This window comes from Capra hircus, chromosome 26, assembly GCF_001704415.2.
Source record: "Capra hircus breed San Clemente chromosome 26, ASM170441v1, whole genome shotgun sequence".
NCBI classification, from domain to species: domain Eukaryota; kingdom Metazoa; phylum Chordata; class Mammalia; order Artiodactyla; family Bovidae; genus Capra; species Capra hircus.
In genome coordinates, this window is record NC_030833.1 from 38,309,516 (window position 1) to 38,329,709 (window position 20,194).

Here is a 20,194-nt window from a genome sequence, read left to right on the forward strand (position 1 = left end):
GAACTTGAACCAATCAGGCCATGAAGTTTTCCCTCGTCTGCCATATTCACCTGACCTCTTACCAACTGACAGCCACTTGTTCAAGCATCTTGACAACTTTTTGCAGGGAAAACACCTCCACAACCACCAGGAGGGAGAAAATGCTTTCCAAGAGTTCACTGAGTTCTGAAGCATGGACTTTTATGCTACAGGAATGAAAGAAGTTATTTCTTGTTGGGAAAAATGTATCAACTGTAGTAGTTCCTATTTTGATTAATAACGATGTGTTTGAGCCTAGTTACGATTTAAAATTCATGGCCGAAAACCAATATTACTTTTGTACCAACTTAATAGCAGCAAGGTAGCTTCCATGGTCTGTGTGTCACTTAGTAAATGAAATCTTATTTTTTAAAAAGGACACATTCCTTCATCTCTGCTTGCTTGTTTTGACTCATTTTCTCTTATTTAGTGTTTCTTTTGTTGCAACATTATATATTTGTTCTCACCTTCAATTTAAGACATCCAGTCTTTGGTGCCTTCACTCTTATAATACGTTAGGAGCCATAAGTTCAATTAATTTCCAACACAAAAATATTAAATGATGTGAAATGCTGACATGCAGTTGATTATATGTCTACATGTAACAATGAGCCAAAACTTACAGAAAGTCTTTCATAGTTTTGGGCTGAACTGGAAGGATGGGTTCTGGAAGAACTGGGGCTTTTATTTCAGATGATAATGGATCTGTGGAGATGCGCTGTTTTTGTCTAACATCAAGTGAAACTGGTGGTAGGTCTCTCACTGTGAAGGATAAAGTAGTCAATGCAATTAATCATAAACTTTTCCAAATTATAAAAATGCCATGCTGAGTCAACATGAACAGAAAATGAATGGATTATTTTCTATTGCATTCACTTTGGGACAGTATAATAGAAAAACCTACCACACTGAAGGGCACTTACTGGGAGAGTCTGTTGTCACCCTACCCAATTTCACCCACGATAGAAAAATTATATGACATTAAAAGTTATCTACAGATATAATATGGGGCTTCCCAGGTAGCTCAGTGGTGAAGAATCTGCCTGCTAAGCAGGAGATGCAGGTTCAATCCCTGCACCTCCAGAGGGCTGGGAAGATCCCTTGGAGAAGGAAATGACAACCCACTCCAGTATTCTTGTCTGGAAAATCCCATGGACAGAGGAGCCTGGTGGGCTACAGCCCATGGGGTCACAAAGAGTCAGACACAACGTAGGGAATGAACAACAAAAACAGATATAACATAGAATTTTTCTTTCACCGCCTCCCTTCCCATAAATTGTCTTTTAGAGATTTCAGTGAGATTAGATATTTTTAGTGATTACTAGCTTTCTGAATATAGTTGCTCCTTGAATGGTGCAGAACTTGGGCACCAACCCCTCACATAATTTTACAGTTGGCCTTCTGCACCCTCGGTTCAGCATCTGCAGATTCAACCAAACACAGATTCTGCAGTAGTACAGTACTTCTATACTGAAGTTTATTGAAAAAAAAAATCAGCCTGTAAGTGGACTCACACAGTTCAAAACCATGTTGTTCAAGGGTCAATCGTATAGGTAGGTCACTTATTTATAGTCTCTGCAATTTCTGTTGGAGTTTCAGCACCTTGTTATCAATTTGCATGAACAGTTTATGTACTTTTCTTTTCCCCCAAATACCTACTGGTTCAATGACTGGCCTTTTTGTTGCATTTCATAACCTTATCATGGTAAAATAAAACAAGTACAGAAATAGCTCGTAAAACAAATGTATGGCTTAAAGTATTACTGCAAGGCAAACACCTGTGAAACGCTAACCAGTCAAGAAATAGAGTGCTACCAGCCCCTCCCTGCTCTGTCTATTCCAATGTTAGTTAATTTCTCTCAATTTCTTTATAACTCTTTCCTCATTTCTTTTTTAAATGTTAAGTATTTTCTCATTTTTTAGGTCTCATAAGGTGCTTTTACATTTGTTTGCTTTTATGCTCCTTCCAGTTTATTTCTAAGATTAAATTCTAATTATTTCCTTCACTGTCACTTCAGCTTTCATTTTTTGTGATTCTAATTTATGGCATTCTTTCAGGTGTCATGTCATTTTCTTAATGAATTTTAGCTCATTTTGAAATAGAATTTTATCTTTTTTTGTGGGCATGTGTTTCTGATGTGCTCTCATTGCTCAAGTGGCTATTATTTTTTTTATTACAATAAAATTTTGTAATAAAAATTATAAATTTTGTAGCCAATTTGATTTGAAATTATTTTCTCCAAATTTTTAGAAGGAGGTGTAGCTCTCCTTTTTTTTGTTTTTATGTAGAACTCAAATATATGGTAGCTTGCTTTCTGGGATTCCAGGCCCTGCTTCCCTGCCCCACTTTTATTCTGGTTTTCTCTGGGTTTAATCGCTATTGTCCCAGAGCTGCTCAAATTTGATTCTAATCTCAGGATGCCCTCCACACCTACCCCCAGCCTGGAAGGAAGCGCTAGTTGGGAGAATTCACAGGGGTTACCTGCTCCTTTCAGACCTCACGTGGGCCACCTGCATGCACCTGCTCTTGGCAAAACCCCTCCCAATTTCAGTTTCTGTTCTCCAATTGGCCTCCTGAGCTTTCCAATGAATAGCCATTCCCTTCTTCAGAGGATCTTCCTGACCCAGGGATCAAACCCCTGTCTCCCGCATTGCAGACAGATCCTCTACCATCTCAGCCACCAGGAAAACCTGTATCCAGTGAATACCTGCTGCTTCTTTGGAATCTCTTGGTCTCGAGTCCGTCAAACAGCCCAGATGCTTCCTTCTGCTTACATCTGATTCTGGTGGTTTGTCCTGCTATCTTTTGGGGTTTACAGGGACATTTTATGAGCTAATTCTGTAGTAAATGATGTACAAGGTGTTTAATTTTGCTATAGAGGTGGTGTGTGTGTTTTACTAGGGACTCAGATTAAAAAACAATGCTGCTTCTGCTGTTACCTTCTTTAAAATCTGTTTGCCTTTTAATTTTATTTCTGAAAACAGAAGAGTAATTTTTCTCATTTTATTCATTTTTAATTGGAGGATGATTGCTTTACAATATTGTGCTGGTTTCTGCCATGTATCAACATGAAACAGTCACAGGTATACCTATGTCCCCTCACTCTTAAACCTCCCTCCCACCTCCCACCTCATCCCACCCCTCTAGGTTGTCACAGAGCACCAGGTTTGAGCTCCCTGCATCATATAGCAAATTCCCACTGGCTATCTGTTTTACATATGGCAGAGTCTGTTTTTCAAAGCTACTCTCTCAATTCATTACACCTTCTCCTTCCCCAACTGTGTCCACAAGTCTTGGAAACAGGAAAGTATTTAAATAATACTTCCATTACTTACTTAATCAACATATTCCTTTAGTAATTTTTAATGAGCCAAGCCTTACCTCCCGAGAGACCTAGAGAGCAGATGACCATGTACCTCTTCTAATCTGTGCTTCTTTTCCACTGCAGTACCTGTGAAGGATATACTTACCACATTGCCTAGCAAATAGTAAATGCTCAATAAATTTTATCATTTCTAGAACTTATGAGGCAATGCAATATAAAATGTATTTTTTCCCTAAATGGCCCATTTCAGAATACCATGTATAAAAGTATGTCACTGCACACTGTTTTTTGATACTTTTATCATCTATTAAGTTCTTGTATATTCTGGAGCCTATTATTGGGCTAATGCATATGACTCTACTGACCTGTTAATTTTTGTATGAAATGATTTCAGTTACTATAGCTTAGTATCTATCAATACCTGGTAAGGCAATAGGCTTGGTGAGAGATAGCTGGTGGCTTAGGCCTGAGTGGTAGTAGTAAACTGATGAGAGATGGTAGGATTTGTGACATATTCTGAATATAGAATGATAGGAAGATGTGTTGGCAGACAGGTAGAAATGCCAGGATTTGTTAAAAGAAAGATGAGCCAAAGATGACTTTGATAATTTAGCTTGACCATTAACTGGGACCATTTACGGAAACGGAGAACACTAGACCACTCAGTTCAGTTCACTCACTCAGTCGTGTCTGACTCTTTGCGACCCCATGAACCACAGCAAGCCAGGCCTCCCTGTCCATCACCAACTCCTGGAGTTCACCCAAACCCATGCCCATTGAGTCAGTGATGCCATCGAACCATCTCATCCTCTGTTGTCCCCTTCTCCTCCTGCCCTCAGTCTTTCCCAGCATCAGGGTCTCTTCCAATGAGTCACCTCTCCGTATCAGGTGGCCAAAGGATTGGAGTTTCAGCTTCAACATCAGTCCTTCCAATAAACACCCAGGACTGATCTCCTTTAGGATGGACTGGTTGGATCTCCTTGCAGTCCAAGGGACTCTCAAGAGTCTTCTCCAACAGCACAGTTCAAAAGCATCAATTCTTCAGCACTCAGCTTTCTTTCTAGTCCAACTCTCACATCCATACATGACCACTGGAAAAACCATAGCCTTGACTAGATGGACCTTTGTTGGCAAAGTAATGTCTCTGCTTTTTAATATGCTGTCTAGGTTGGTCATAACTTCCCTTCCAAAGAGTAAGCATCTTTTAATTTCATGGCTGCAATCACCATCTGCAGTGATTTTGGAGCCCAGAAAAATAAAGTCAGCCACTATTTCCACTGTTTCCCCATCTATTTGCCACGAAGTGATAGGACCGGATGCCAGACCACTAGAGGAAGTTTTGTGTTTTTTCAGGGGTTGGGGTGGGTGGGAGTCAGAAAGTTTTCTTTTGGCCATTTTAAGGTAAGATGTTTATGAGACATCCAAATGCAGGTGTTGAGTAGATATGACTCTTGAGTGCAGGGGAGCTGTGAAGGTTTATAGCTCATAGTAAAAATGCTCGATTAACGAGATCCCTAAGGAGAGGGTAAACAGAGAAGAAGCCTGAGAATTGAGCTCTGGGGACTGTGTCCTGGAGCAGTCCAACACTGGAAGCCAATTAATTCTCTCTCTTTTATTTCACAGTGAAAATACTGAAGGACTGACTTTTATTTAGAATGTAGCTCTAGTCTTCTCTTATAATTTATGATGCAGTACTTTCATTTTCAAATGATTTAATTATAAACACAGACAAATCCAAATATCGTCAATAATCCAAAATAGAAAAACTAAGAGTTTAGTAAGGTGCATGGATTTTTAAAAAACCAATATATAGCAGTCAACTGCATTTATAAACACCAGCAACAAACTATAAAATACAGTTTTTAAAATTCGTAAAACTATTAAAAAATAATAATAAATAAATTGTAAAATCTCCGTAGAGAAAATACTAAAAGTTTGTTTACAGATTGAAAAAAAGATCTAAATAAATAGAAAGCAATACCATATTTGTGGTTGATGATCCTAAAGAAGACAATTTTCCCTAACTGGTCATCAGATTCAAAACAGTTCAATAAAATCCCAGGCTTCCCTGGCGATTCAGACACAAAGAATCCACCTGCCAGGGAGGAAGACGCAGGTTCAGTCCCAGGTCCGGGAAGATCCCATTTGCCATGGAGCAACAGACTGGGCCCCACAACTGCTGAGCCTGTGCCTTAGAGCCAGGGAACCACAACTACTGACGGCCTCGAGCTCTAGAGCCCATGCTCCCAAACAAGGGAGGCCACCACAATGAGAAGCAGCTCATGAACCAGAGCTAGAGAGCAGCCCCCGCTCGCTGTAACTAGAGAAAGCCTGCACAGCAACGAAGACCCGGCACAGCCGTAAATGAATAAATAAAATTATTTTTTTTTAATCCCAGCAATATTTTGGACTTTATTTATTCTAAAAGTCATATGGGGGACCAAATGCGCAAGAATAGCTACAGCATTTCCAAAGAAACAGGAGTAAGAAGAGGGGACCTTGCTCCACCCTCAAACATTTTTGTACTACATTTATAGTAACCAAAACAGTGTTTTACTAACATAGGATTAGATAAGTTAACCAATGGAATAGAGAACCCAGAATCATATCTATCCATACATAAAAGTTCAATATATGAAATATATGGTGGATCATTGGAAGAAACAAAGAATTTGAAAATATGATTAACCACATGGGGAAAATAGGAAGTTGAATTCCTATCACATACTGTATAAATTAGGAATAGGAGAATCCTTCTGCTTTTGGGACAAAGAAGTTCCTTTTTTTTATAGGTGTAACCAAAAAGTACAACTGTAAGCAAATTGATACTTTTGACTATGTTAAAATTAAAAACTTCTGATCACCAGAAATACCGTGAATTTAAAAAATGGAAGTTACAAGTTGGAGGGAAAATCTGAAATACATACAACAGAAGATGAGCACCTAGAGATATTTCCCAAAAATCACTGAGAAAAAAATAATAATCCAAACAGAAAGCCTATTGTATTTTTTGCTTATCATGTTCCTTCTTGAGTTCAACATTGCTTCTTCCACTGTTTTCCTTCTGTTCAGGGAACCTTGTAATATATTCTTTTAGACCATCTACTGGCAACAAATTCTGGGTTTTTTTTTCCTTCATCTGGGAATGTCCTAATATCCTCTCCATTCCTGACCAAAGGATTCTGGGTATAGGATGTATGATTCTGGATTGGCAGTTCTCTCAGCCACTTCCTTCTGGCCTCTATGGTTACTGATAAGAAGTTGTTATTTGAAAGATTTCCCCTTATCAGTATAGGTATCATGTTTCTATGGCCACTTTCTAATATTTTGTTGCTGTTGTCTTTAGTTTTTAGAAGTCTAATTATGCTATGACTTGATGAGGAGCTCTTTGGGCTTACCCTGTATGAGATTTGCTCAGTTTCCTGAACCTAGAGGTTCATGTCTCTTGCCAAGTGTGGGAAGTTCTCAACTATTTTTTGAGTACTTTTTCAGCCTACCCTCTTCTTTCTCTCCTAAGACTCCAATGACAAGAATGTACTATCTTTTGTTACAGTCCCACAGGTCTCTGAGACGATTCATTTTTTTCTATCCAATCTATTTTCTCTTTATTGTTCAGACTGGGTGATTTCCGCTGTTCTATATTGGGCTTCCCTGGTGGCTCAGACGGTAAAGCGTCTACCTGCAATGCCGGAGACCTGGGTTCGATTCCTGGGTTGGGAAGATCCCCTGGAGAAGGAAATGGCAATCCACTCCAGCACTCTTGCCTGGAAAATCCCATGGATGGAGGAGCCTGACAGGCTACAATTCATGGGGCCGCAAAGAGTCGGACACAACTGAGCGACTTCATTATATTCCAGCTCGTTAATTCCTGTCCCTTCCATTCTGCTGCTGAATCCACCTACTAAGCATTTTACTTTGGTTACTATATTTTGTTAAGCATTAATACTTACAAACCAATAGATTAATATTCTGTAGATTCTAAATTCTACAATAATGAAATGTAATTCCATTACTGTAATGTAATCAGAATATATTTCAACTAAGAGAACACAATCATCACAGCAGTAACATAGCTGTAAGGTTCTTCCTTCCTTCCTTATTCACTCTCCCAATCAAGCATTATCTTTGGATATCTCACTGACTTCAAATTTAGAATATCTTTTAAAATAAACTTTTCACATTAGAAGACAGCACAGAACTGCTTATTTCTTATACTCAAGAGGAATAATTTTTGAACTTTACTGTACATCAGAATCACCTGAAGACCCCGTTGAACTAAAACAAAAATTACTGGGCCCCCTCACAGTTTGTGATTCAGTAGGTCTGGGGTAGGGCCCAAGAATCTGCATTTCTAACACGCAAGTCTGAGGATCACATTGAGGAACACAGTTCAGTGATTTAGAGAGAACAAAGACAGCGATAATATAGTGAATAAAACAGCTGATTAACCTTCTTTAATTCAATTCTACAATTTAGTTTTATACCCTTTATTAAATATGGAAATATCTAATTTCTAACAATTTGTACTTTAAGCACAAATCAGACAGAAGTTCATCAGTTAGTAAAATTAGATAGCTCTGTAAATGATTTGTTAGGTGTTATGTTTGGCAATCATTATTAAAGGGAAAGAAAGCTGCAGAAAAGAACCTCTCTCCAACACCAGTCTTGTTTTATTATTACTTTTTGAGGCTCCTCTCCAGTTTCTCTTCCTCTTCACCAGGCTTACCCTTTCCTATCCCTTCCCACATACCTTTCTCAACCTGGCTATAAACACCCACTATTAGATACAAACAGGCTCATTCACATATAAATTAACTTATTCACTCACAGAGCATATATACACATTTTTATACCCACTCATTTTTATTAATATCACGCTGAGGTGGAAGAGAGAAATTTTAGTTAGTAAGAGAACTGGATTTTGGCAAAGATTGAGAGTGGGGAGATTCTTACATAAGAGAAATCAGTAATGCCAAAGCCGAGAGGATTAGAGGATGAGGTTAGAACCAGAGGCCCAGATGGAATTTATTTTTAGTTTGGAAGGTAACTTGGGCTGAAGAGTAGTGCAGAATGCTAACGTACTATGTTAATGGGACTTGAGTCACAAAGAAAGGCAGAGTCCTTTGCTCACATTAGTGAATGAAAGCCAAACTACAGGATGTGACATTCAGCTATTAGGAAAGGAAGGATAACAGCTCACAGCTGCTCTCATGTCCCTGAATATCAAGGCATTGTTTCCAGAGACAGGCTTCCAGCCTGCTCTCGCAGATGGTTATTAAAACCTAACTCAAAAGAGAAAATCAATAACGGTGGTGAAGAAGGATTAATTAAATCTCAAACTGATATTATAAATAGAACAGCAAATCTTGTTCTATCATCTACAGCTTTCTCTGCAATATAGGATATCATAATACACAGAAAAAAAGTCACAATATACACTTATCAGTGAACCTGTCCTTTAGGTTTCATTCAGCCAATACATGGGAACACTCTGTGCTAAACTGATAAGCAGTAATCATTTTCCCTTTCTTTTAATATACTGTTGCCAATTTTAGTTGGTTGCTTAGAAACATAAAGTAAAATACTTGATGCCATGTGAGAAGAGTAAGGGTTATGGTGGGGGTTGGTAGTGTATTTTTAAAAATGTGAGGATCATAATATAACCACATATAAAGGCATGAGATTATTAGCCAAAATTTACCAGCTCACTGTTTTGAAGAAGCTATCATGGGCTGACTCTGGCTGGAGACCAGTAATATGTAGCTTTCCACGGCCCCATCACCGAGGTGATGACTGACACTGTAAACTGGCCACGTGGTTAGGAGACTGAAGGTAGCTTCTAGGCAGTCAGCACAGGTAACAAGAACAGCATCGAAAGCAACAGGAGTCTCTATGCAGGTTAGGCATTCAACAAGAGAACCGGGTCTCCAATCCTTATCCCCTGCTGCAGGAAAGCAAACGATGATGCACCGGTGCGCTGCTGGTGACACGCTGATGCAAAACGCTATACCCTAAATTATCCGAAATAATTTGCAATTAAGTAAGTAATAAGTAATGGAAAAAGCACCAGTCTTGGAAACAAGAGCCGAGGTCCTGTCGCTGGCTGGGTTACTGACTTTCATAACCTTAGACAAATCATTCAGACTCCTTGGGCCTTGGGTGTGACCTTATAAAATGAAAGAGATGGCCTAAGCTGATCATTCCCAAGGCTCCTAAGAAGAACTTCAAGGGCCACCTCAGGGGAATGGTGCTGTATCCACTCAGGGAAACTAAGCTTTTCTCAGCTTAATAGATTGATGCTCTAAGAAAGATTGTTTTTCAAAAGGTGTTTACTCTGAAAACTAAAAAAAAAAAAAAAAAAAAAAAAGGTAAGCCTGGTGGGTTGTCGTCTCTGGGGTTGCACAGAGTCAGACACAACTGAAGCGACTTAGCAGCAGCAGCAGCAGCAGGAGCTAGTAAACCATGAAATGTCAAAAACAAAACTCAACAAGGATCAAACAAGATCAGTATCTTGGAAAACTAACCCTTTAAATAAAAAACCTCAGGTGTAGCAGATATTCTGCCACTCATAATGCCCCATTTCCTCAGTCTATAGACGAGCCAATGAAGGGCCATCAGGTCTAGGTTTAATGTCTAAGGTCCCAAATGACAAGTCATTCCCTGGTAGCTCATCTGGTAAAGCATCCGCCTGCAATGCACGAAACCCTGGTTCGATTCCTGGGTCGGGAAGATCCCCTGGAGAAGAGCATGGCAATCCACTCCAGTATTCTTGCTTGGAGAATCCTCATGCACAGAGGAGTCTGGCAGGCTACGGTCCATGGTGTCGCAAAGAGTTGGACACAACTGAACGGCCAACCACAGCAATAGCAAACTCAAAGACTCAGTTCATACTTAATATCCTAATTGACCATGTGCGAGTGCTGGGCAGGTAACAAGTAAGTTACAACCTGAAGGCTCCCTCTACTGGTTCAGTACTCTGCACTGCTTCTGACTTCAGTAGTGGCAAGCCGTGGAAACAGGGAGAGACCAGAGTGAATTAGTCATAACAGGTGGTGTTTACATCTTTGTCTATAGGATGACTTTTCTGAACATTTGGCAGAAAATAAAATTGAAGGCAGGAGAGAGAAAAGAAGAAAGACGGGGAAAAGAACCCACTCTGACTCAGAGAGTCATCAGAGCCAAATAAAAGTGACATATTCATTGGTGTTCGGAGATGTACTTTCTTACTAAGTTCAATAGTGTGTGTGTTTGTAAAGCTTCAGCAGAAGCATACATAAAACTTTCTTTTTTGGGTCTAGTCATAAAATATTCAAAAGTGAAGTTGCTCAGTCGTGTCCAACTCTGCGACCCCATCGACTGTAGCCTACCAAGCTCCTCCGTCCATGGGATTTTCCAGGCAAAAGTATTGGAGTGGGTTGCCATTTCCTTCTCCAGAGGATCTTCCCAACCCAGGGATCGAACCCGGGTCTCCTGCATTGTAGGCAGACGCTTTACCATTTGAGCCACCCAGGCTGCTTGTAAAATATTCAAAAGCTCTTTTTATACAAGGTTACCTCTAATAGCATAAATGTCTTACCCTGGACATATATTAGAGAACTGTAGCTGAGACAGATTACAGGATGAACTGGCCAGAAACCCAGAAAAAGTTCTTCCCACATATTTCCTCAAATTATTTGTTGAGTAAAGACTCTGAGTACCATGGACACTGGATCCTGGGGATATACAGAAACTGTAAATGAGTTTACTCCTGAACCCAACAATTTCACTTCTAAGAATATCCTACAGATAAGCCACATGGGAACAAGCGGCACATGTTCAGAGCCATTCATGCAAGAGACAAAATAAACAATTTATTGATTTTAATAGCATCTTGGTAAGTCCAATATAAAGGAATATAAAAAAAAGAGTAAGGAAGCTCTTTATGCACTGATACAGAAAGATATCCAGGATACATTAACAACAACAGAAATAACAAGTGCTAGGTAATATGTAGGCAGTTACTTTTTAAGATAAAGTGGAAAATCGGCGTGTATATTTATATTTGCTTTCATTTGCATAAAAACACAGGCAAGAATACAAAAGTGAAAGTGAGACATCTAAAACACACCTATCTTTATAATTTTGATTTTTGAAACACAGAAGTGTGCTGGCCATTCAAAAAATTAACTATAATTTTAAAAATTAGATGAGCCCTTTCCCTCTCCCCACAAAAAAGCTTAAAGAGTTTATAGACTGGTCAAGAGACAGATGAATGAATAATTCAATGCAGCAAGGTACTCTTAAGTTCTTGACAGATAAATCACTCCCACAGGCGTGGTTAAGAAAAAGTAGGTCCAAGGTGAGTCACTCTGACCTAGAAAAGGATCTTGGAGATTTAGCCCCAAATCAATTCATTCTCCCAGGAATCCTGGGGATGTGGTCATCTGAGCCCTTGAAAGTGAAGGTGAAGTTGCTCAGTCGTGTCTGACTCTTTGCAACCCCATGGACTGTACCCTACCAGGATCCTCCGTCCACCAGGATCCTCCATCCAAGGGATTTTCCAGGCAAGAGTACTGGAGTGGGTTGCCATTTCCTTCTCCAGGGGATCCTCCCGACCCAGGAATTGAACCTGGGTTTCCTGCATTGGAGGCAGACGCTTTGCCGTCTGAGCCACCAGGGAAGTACTTGGAGATACTTTTTTTAAGGCAGAAATCTTACAGCAGCTATTGTGAGCCCTTTTCTCTCCCCAGATGCCAAGTCCTGTGCCGCGTTTCTTCTCACAGTGCGTTTCCCTGCCTGCCTCTAAAGCTGCTCCGGGAGAGGCTGTGAAAACTCTGTGGCACCCACCTGCACACAGCTCACAGCACCCCACCACTCACAGACCCAGCACCCTCTGAGCTGAGACCGCTCTGTCCTTCCCTGGGCTCCTGGAGCAGCATGGACCATGGGACACACTTCTCCAGGTAAAGACCACACAGTTCACTGTGGCACCTCATGGCTCATCTAGAGCCAACTCAGAAAGCGGACTGAGCGGGGAGAGGCCCAGCGCCCCTGGGCGCCATCAGGGTTCATATCAACTTTTCCTGAAATAACAGAGAGTGCAAAGGCACTTGAAAAGGCATGGAGAGGAATTACTTCCCTTCTTTCAGAGATGGCCTGCGCTGTTTAAAGATGTCTTAAAATAATCTGACAGGAGCATAATCACGGTAGAAAAGAAGGTACGAAAAAGTAAGAGAGGACGTAAAGCTCACCCTGTCCCCCGTTACTTGCCACTTATATTGTTTCTCTGAAGATGTATCATCCCCGGCAGCTGTTATAGTAGGTAAAACTCCCACACTGCTCTGATCTTTAAAAGGACAGCCAACTCGAAAGGCATACTTAGTCACGTGATCTGCAGGGAAGCGAGGCATCCCTGGGCTGTTAGGTAAACCCACGCTGGGCTTTTGCAGCTTCTCTAATACCACTTGAAGATCAGACGGGGAGACAAGCTGCTAAGAGAATACCCAGCATGGGTCCCGCGAGAGAGAGGAAACTGGAATAACTGCCAAGAATGAGGCATCTTTGAGGAAACAATCTTATTGGCAAGAGAGGCTTTGCAAAAGATCAAGGAATTATAAACATGCTTACATTTGGAAGACTTGGTCTAACTTCCCACTCAATAAAAGAGTTCTTTTGCAGCAGCCCTGACATATGAACTTCACGTCACGCCTGAATTCAAGCAGCACCCAGACAGAACGGTTACGGGAAGTCAGCGCCAGCAGTTCCAACACAGAAGAGGAAGTCCGCTAAGAGGTCTATTCCCGCAGGGTGATATATACATAAAGATATATATACACTCCAAGATCAGGGTGGGGCTGAGTGCAGATTCCACGAGAATGGAACAGACGAGAGGGCCAAGCGGTGGGAGCCCAGATATGTGGACCACATTCCGAATCAATACATGCACCCAGGGAGGAGGCAGGCAGGTGTGGGCACCAAGTTGGCAAGCGGGGTTCAGAGGTCAAGATAGTAGTGGTATAGAAAGAATGGAATAGAGGAATCAGTGGGAATCAAAAGCAAAGGAATTTGAACAAACAGTCCAAAGAAAGTCATGGCTATGCGTTGCTTCTTTTTGACTCCCTGTCATTCTCCTTAGCAGGTAATTCAGTGTTTATAAGGTTCCTAACCCTCTGTTGTGGGCTGAACTGTGTCTGCCAAATAGATATGGTGAGGTCCTAACTCCCCGGGAGCTGTTAATGTGACTTTGTTTGGAAATAAGGTCTTTGCAGATATAATCCAATTAAGATGAGGTCATATTGGATTGGGGTGGGCCCTAATCCAGTGACCGATGCCTTTGCAAGAAGAGAGAAACCCGGGCACAGAAAGATACACAGGGGAGAAGGCCACGTGAAGACAGAGGCAGAGGTCAGCGTGAAGACACGTGCAAGTCAAGGCGTATCAAGAATTGCTGACAAGCGGCAGAAGGTATGAGAGAGGCGCGGGACAGTTTCTTCCTCAGAACCTTCAAAATGAGCCAGTGCAGCCAACACTTGGGTTTTAGACCCCTAGCCCCCAGAACCAGGAGAGAATGAATTTCTGTTGCTGTAAGCCACCATGTTTGTGGTGCTTTGTTACAGCAGCCTTAGAAGACTAACACGTTTTCCAAGAAGATGACTGAATTCAGGGCAAGAGCGAGCGAGTTTCCTGCTTGCTTCTCCTACCTCCTCCCTTCCTTTAAGTCCACAGTCTAAGCAGGAAGTGCCCTTCTCTCCTTGCTGGAGCCAACCCCTGAAACCTTCTGCCTGCCTCTTCCTCGAGCCTGTCCTTTTACCACCGCTCTGTTCTCTGTGCATTTTATTAGCTTGTGTTTCTACTGAAACTTCACCCTCTCCCTGCATCACATCTTTTTGTTTGATCACACGATCCTGCAAAATTCCACTGTTCTTTCTTCGTTTCGGTTCAAGCTACTCTAAAGGCTGTCTACACTGCCCCTAGATCCTTACTGTTAGAGGTGAAGTGAAGTTGCTCAGTCGCGTCCGACTCTTTGCGACCCCACAGATTGTAGCCTACCAGGCTCCTCCGTCCATGGGATTTTCCAGGCAAGAGTACTGGAGTGGGTTGCCATTTCCTTCTCCAGAGGATCTTCCCAACCCAGGGATCGAACCTGGGTCTCCCACATTGTCGGCAGACGCTTTACCGTCTGAGCCACCAGGGAAGCCTCCTTAGTGTTAACCTATACCTTACTGTTAACCCATACCTTAATTTTTTACAACCTGAATTCTCCTGCTAACTCTCCTACTGAAATGGTTCTCAGAGTCACCAACAAGCACACTGACCAACAAATCCTTAGCTCTGCCTCAGCACTCACTCATCTTGTGCTCTCTCAACAGTGGCACCACTGACTAAATCCTCTCCTTTAAATTCTCTTTTCCCTTGAATTTTCAAGTCAGGGCACAACCTGGTTCTTTGACTTCCTTCAGGGCTTATTTCCTTTTACCAACTCTCCTTTTAAACTCGCTTTTCCTTTTCTGTCTCTTTCATCAGTTATAAAAATTCACGCAGGGCAAGGCACTTACAACTCCCTGTGGCTTAAGTTTCCCTACCCTTGGCCTGGGAAAATAATTCCAATCTTAGGCTGGAGGCTCGGATGGTAAAAAACCTGCTTACAGTGCAGGAGACCTGGGTTCGATCCCTGAGTCGGGAAGATCCCCTGGAGAAGGGAATGTCTACCCACTCCAGTATTCTGGCCTAGAGAATTCCAAGGACAGAAGAGCCTGGTGGGCTACAGTCCATGGGGTTGCAAACAGTCAGACGTGACTGACTGACTGATACATAAGAGGCTGCTGCAGGACCTACATGTGTCTGTGTATGTTCAGTGCTGAGAACTGTCCAACACGCAAGAGGCACTCAGTAAAGCTGCTGGCGTGGCTCCTGTTGTTACTGCTTGAGTGCACCCACTTTCCCATCCCAAGCTGTCTCTTGTTTCACTCCATGCAATAAATACTTGCTAAGACCCCCCGATGGACAAGGGAACTGCCCTTAGGCTCTGCAGGGGTTACAAAGGTATTTATTCCCTCATGAAACATACAGTCTAGGAGATTTAAAGTACACAAATGATACTACACAAGATTGAGACTAAAATAGGTAAGAAAAAAGAAACACCTATATTGTAAGAAGGGAAGAATGACAACGGTTAGGGAGAATCAGCAAGGGCTCAGTAAAAAGGAAGCACTGAAGAACAGACAGGATCTGCCAGCTGGAGAGGAGGGAAGAGTGCATTCCCAGGCAGTGGGAACAAACTGCAAAAACTCTGCAGTGAGCAGGTATGAGGCATCCGGGAGAACAGATGAAATGTAAGTTGTATGGAGGAGAAAGGAGGGAGATCACGTTGAAAAGCTGTCATATTATGAACATCCTTGCGCGTCAAGGTAAAAAACTTGTATTTAATTTTGGAAGCTTTAGGGAGTATTAGAGATGATGTAATTAGAGTTGTGTGATTAATGTCATATGATTAATCAGACAAGAGAAACAAGTCAATCAGGAGTTTCCTCTGTCTGTCAGAACAAGAGTTTTGTTGTCAGAAAATGTGGGATCGAACTGCAGGTCTGCCACTTAGCAGCCTGACCACGGCCAAGTCACTTACCCTGTCTGAGCTCCTGTTTTTATTTATTAAATGTATGTTATAAGCAGAGATTTAAGAGGGCCTCAGGATTCTCAGCCACCTGGTGGATCACATTTCATGACCAAAGGGAGTGTGCAGACCTAATTAAGATTACTAACTGTGTTGTTGTTCAGTCACTAAGTCATGTTTGACTCTGCGACCCCAAGAAGTACAGCACACCAGGCTTTCCTGTCCTTCACTATCTCCTGGAGTTTGCTCAAACTTAACGTCCATCGAGTCAGTGATGTCTTCCAACCGTCTGATGCTCTGTTGCCCCTCAGGTGGCCAAAGACTTGGAGCTTCAGGTTCAGCAGAAGTCCTTCAGTGAATATTCAGAGTTGATTTCCTGTAGGATGGACTGGTTTGATCCCCCTGCTGTCCAAGAGATGCTCAAGAGTCTTTTCCAGCACCACAGTTCAAAAGCATCAATTCTTCAGTGCTCAGCCTTCTTTAGGGTCCAACTCTCACATCCATAGATGACTACTGGAAAAACCACAGCTTTGACAATACAGACCTTTGTTGGCAAAGTGATGTCTCTGCTTTTTAATACACTGTCTAGGTCTGTCATAGCATTTCTTCCAAAGAGCAAGTGTCTTTTAATTTCACGGCTGCAACCACCAACTGCAGTGATTTTGGGAGCCCAAGAAAATAAAATCTGTCATTATTTCCACTTTTTCCCCTTCTATTTGCCATGAGGTAATGGGACCAGATGCCGTGATCTTAGTGTTTTGAATGTTGAGTTTTAAACCAGATTTTTCACTCTCCTCATTCACTTTCATCAAGAGGCTCTTTAGTTTTTCTTCACTCTCTACCATTAAAATGGTATCATCTACATATGTGATGTTGTTGATATTTCTCCCGACAATCTTGATTCCAGCTTGTGATTAACCCAGCCAAGCATTTCACATGATGCACTCTGCATATAAGTTAAATTATCAGGGTGACAATATACGACCTTGATGTACTCCTTTCCCCATTTAGAACCAGTCCATTGCTTCATGTCTGGTTCTAACTGTTGCATCTTGTCCTGCATACAGGCTTCTCAGGAAACAAGTAAGGTGGTTTGGTATTCCTATCTCTTTGAGACTTTTCCAGTTTGTTGTGATCCACACAGTCAAAGGCTTTAGTGTAATCAATGAAGCAGGACTAGATGATTTTTTTGAATTCCCTTGCTTTTTTCTATGATCCAACAGATGCTGGCAATTTGATCTCTGGTTCCTCTGTCTTTTCCTAATCCAGGGAGATTCATCCAGGAAGGCAAAACCATATAACATGAGATCTTTACAAGCAGAGGGTTTTCTCCCACTGGTTGCAGAAGATAAAGTCAGAGACACTGAAAGCATGAACGGGATTTGACACAAGGGATCCTCCTGGCAGCCCTGAAAAAGAAGGCTGGGAGACAGCCAGGGAGCCCGTGAGCAGCCTCTGGGAGCTGAGAGCAGCCCTGGGTGACAGTCAGTGAGGAGATGGGACCTCAGTCTTATAACTGCACATAAGTTCTGCCAGCAACCTGAGGATTCTTGCCCAGAATCCAGCCCAGCCTCCACGCTGAGACTGTGAGTAGAAAACTCAGCCACACTCACCAAGATCTGACTTAAAAGAGCTGTGAGCTAATACGTGGTGGTGTTTTTAAGTCATTGTTATTGTTGTTTAGTCGCTAAGTCATGTCCAACTCTTTTGCGACCCCATGGACTGGACTGTAGCCCTCCAGGCTCCTCTGTCCATGGGATTTCCCAGGCAAGAATCCTGGAGTGGGTTGCCACTTTCTTCCCCAGGGCATCTTTCTGACCCAGGGACTGAATCTGGGGAAGTACCCTTTTGAGTCTTTAGGTTTGTGATAATCTGTTAAGCAGCAACAGAAAACTATATCGTAGCAATTCTAATATATATTTTATGTGATTGCTATGATGCTCAAAAAAAAATCGCATGAAAGTTTTCCCTAAATCATAAATACTACTCAAATAAGTTACAGTTACTATCTAGCTAAGGTCTAAAATAGAAATCATCTCTCTCAATTTCTCTCCCCCATCGAATAGGCTCATTTTCTTTATTTCTATAATTTTATCTATAATGGAATCACAATTATAAATTTGTTTTGTTGTGGGACTGTGACATACAAGCACTGGTGCCTCCTTAGAGTAAGACTGAGGTGGTGAAATGTTTGTGTGTATATATATAAATAAAAGAAGAGCGCAGTTATCAGGGACAAAGGTTGATAAATGAGATAATATAAATACTAACTGGTAAGAGTGCAGAATAGGTCTAGCAATCCCTTGGAGTGTCAACAGAAAATATGTCCAAGAATAATTTCTGCCATGTGCAGCTTATCAGTTCAGTTTAGTTCAGTTGCTCAGCTGTGTCTGACTCTTTGTGACCCCATGGACTGCAGCTTATGGGCACAGGCAATTTACCAGGAACAAGGTCCTTAAACATTTTGAGGTTTGTTTCGTTTTGTTCAGGTGTGAGGGACGTTTAAACCTTTGCCGATTTGTTTCGTTACAGGGTAAGGGGCGCTTAAAATTGTGCAAGTAATGTATGATTCCTGTGATTAAAAAATGTATAGAGTTACATAAAGAAACAGAACATATTAGCAATATCCAGCCAATCCTACTTTTCTGAGGAAACCACAGACAGGTTGGTGGTCATCCTTCCATACCTCTGTATCTGCTCAAAGAAGCCTAAAAGGATTACCCACACTTAAAAAAACTGGAGTCATATTCTACCTACTAATGCGTAACTTGCATTTTTCATTTGACAATGTATTGTATTTCTCCTAGAAAATTTATATATATGTCATATTTCTCTTAATACATGCATGGTATTTATAATATGGATCATCACAATTTAGTCAACCAGTTTATTCAGATAGCTTTCAAATATATCTATGGTAAACATTCTTTCCATGTATCTTTCAACACATATTATTTCCTTAGAAGATATTCCTAGAAATGGAATACTGGGTCAGTAAGTATATGAATATTTTAAAATTTGAATATATGTCAAATAATTTGCTCTCCAGAAAAGCTGTATCAATTTCTAAGCCTTCTACTCAATAAAAGTGCCAATTTTCACACTCCACAGACAAGACCACAGATACATATGCCTTTTTTCTCTGCCACTAGGTAGGGAGATGTTAACTCCTTGTTTTAATCTGTACTTCTTTAATACTAGTGAGACTGAGCCTCCTTTCGCCTGTGTATTAATTGTTCATATTTCCTTTTTGGATTGGTCTGTTCATACCCTTTACCTTTTTTTTTTCCCCCTCCTGGAACATTCATTTTTCTGATCTATTAATGATCTCTATGACACAAGAATTTATTTTTCACTGACTATGACATCTTAGTTTATGATCTTACAAAATTTCTACAGAAGTTTAAAATTTTCTTATCCTGCAAACATTGATTTTGTTTGTTTGTTTTATGGCGGTTGGCGTTGTCATCGTGCCAAAAATTTACTATAAAAACAACTTGCTGTGCTTTCTTCTAGTACGTTTGTAGTTTTAAAAAATCTAAAGTTACTATTTTCCAAAAGTTGGAAAGTTTCCATAAATCTATTTTTAAAGTAATTTAGCATCCTGTATATACAGTATGTTTTACTGATCCATTTCCACCTATTTGACTATCTCGGTAGTATCACTGGTGCAGCTTTATAATATACGTTACGACAAAGGAATGGGCTCCTTTGTTACTTTTTCTTATATCCTCTTCTTTATTCATATAGATCAAATAGAGCATGCATCATTTTCTTAAGTTTTCTCCCAAAAACACTGTTGAAAAATTCATCGAATGTTAGAGAACAAATTGGTGTAGCTGATATCGCTACGATATTTCAGATTTCCCATTAAAATCCTCTTTTAGTCTTTTGATCAAACTTTACAGGTTTACTTCGTATAGGTTTTGTGCACTTTCCCTTTGGTTTATTTCTAAATATTTCATATATTTTCCATCAAGTCTTCTAATTGGTTAGTGCTCAAATAAAGGAGATCTACTTAATTTTTATATATTTTTATTGTGTCAGGCTCCCTAACCAAACTTTCTTATTCATGAATTTTGTGTGTCAATTCTCTTACTCTAGGTAAGTGAAAGTGAAATTAAAGTCACTCAGTCATGCCTTAGCGTCGTGTCTTAGCCACCCCATGGGCTGCAGCCTACCCGGCTCCTCCATCCATGGGATTTTCCAGGCAAGAGTACTGGAGTGGGTTGCCATCGCCTTCTCTGTAAATATAATGACT

The 20,194-nt window shown here is 40.9% G+C and overlaps 1 protein-coding gene across 1 annotated transcript in view; it reads right to left on the reverse strand.

The window, feature by feature from the left end:
- The window catches only part of HECTD2 (HECT domain E3 ubiquitin protein ligase 2), a 71,748-nt gene that overhangs the window by 32,298 nt on the left and 19,256 nt on the right, over positions 1 to 20,194 (reverse strand). The window contains exon 3 of the mRNA XM_018041486.1: positions 642 to 780. Coding sequence (XP_017896975.1) covers positions 642 to 780 — 139 coding nt within the window. The remainder of the gene's footprint in view (positions 1 to 641; positions 781 to 20,194) is intronic.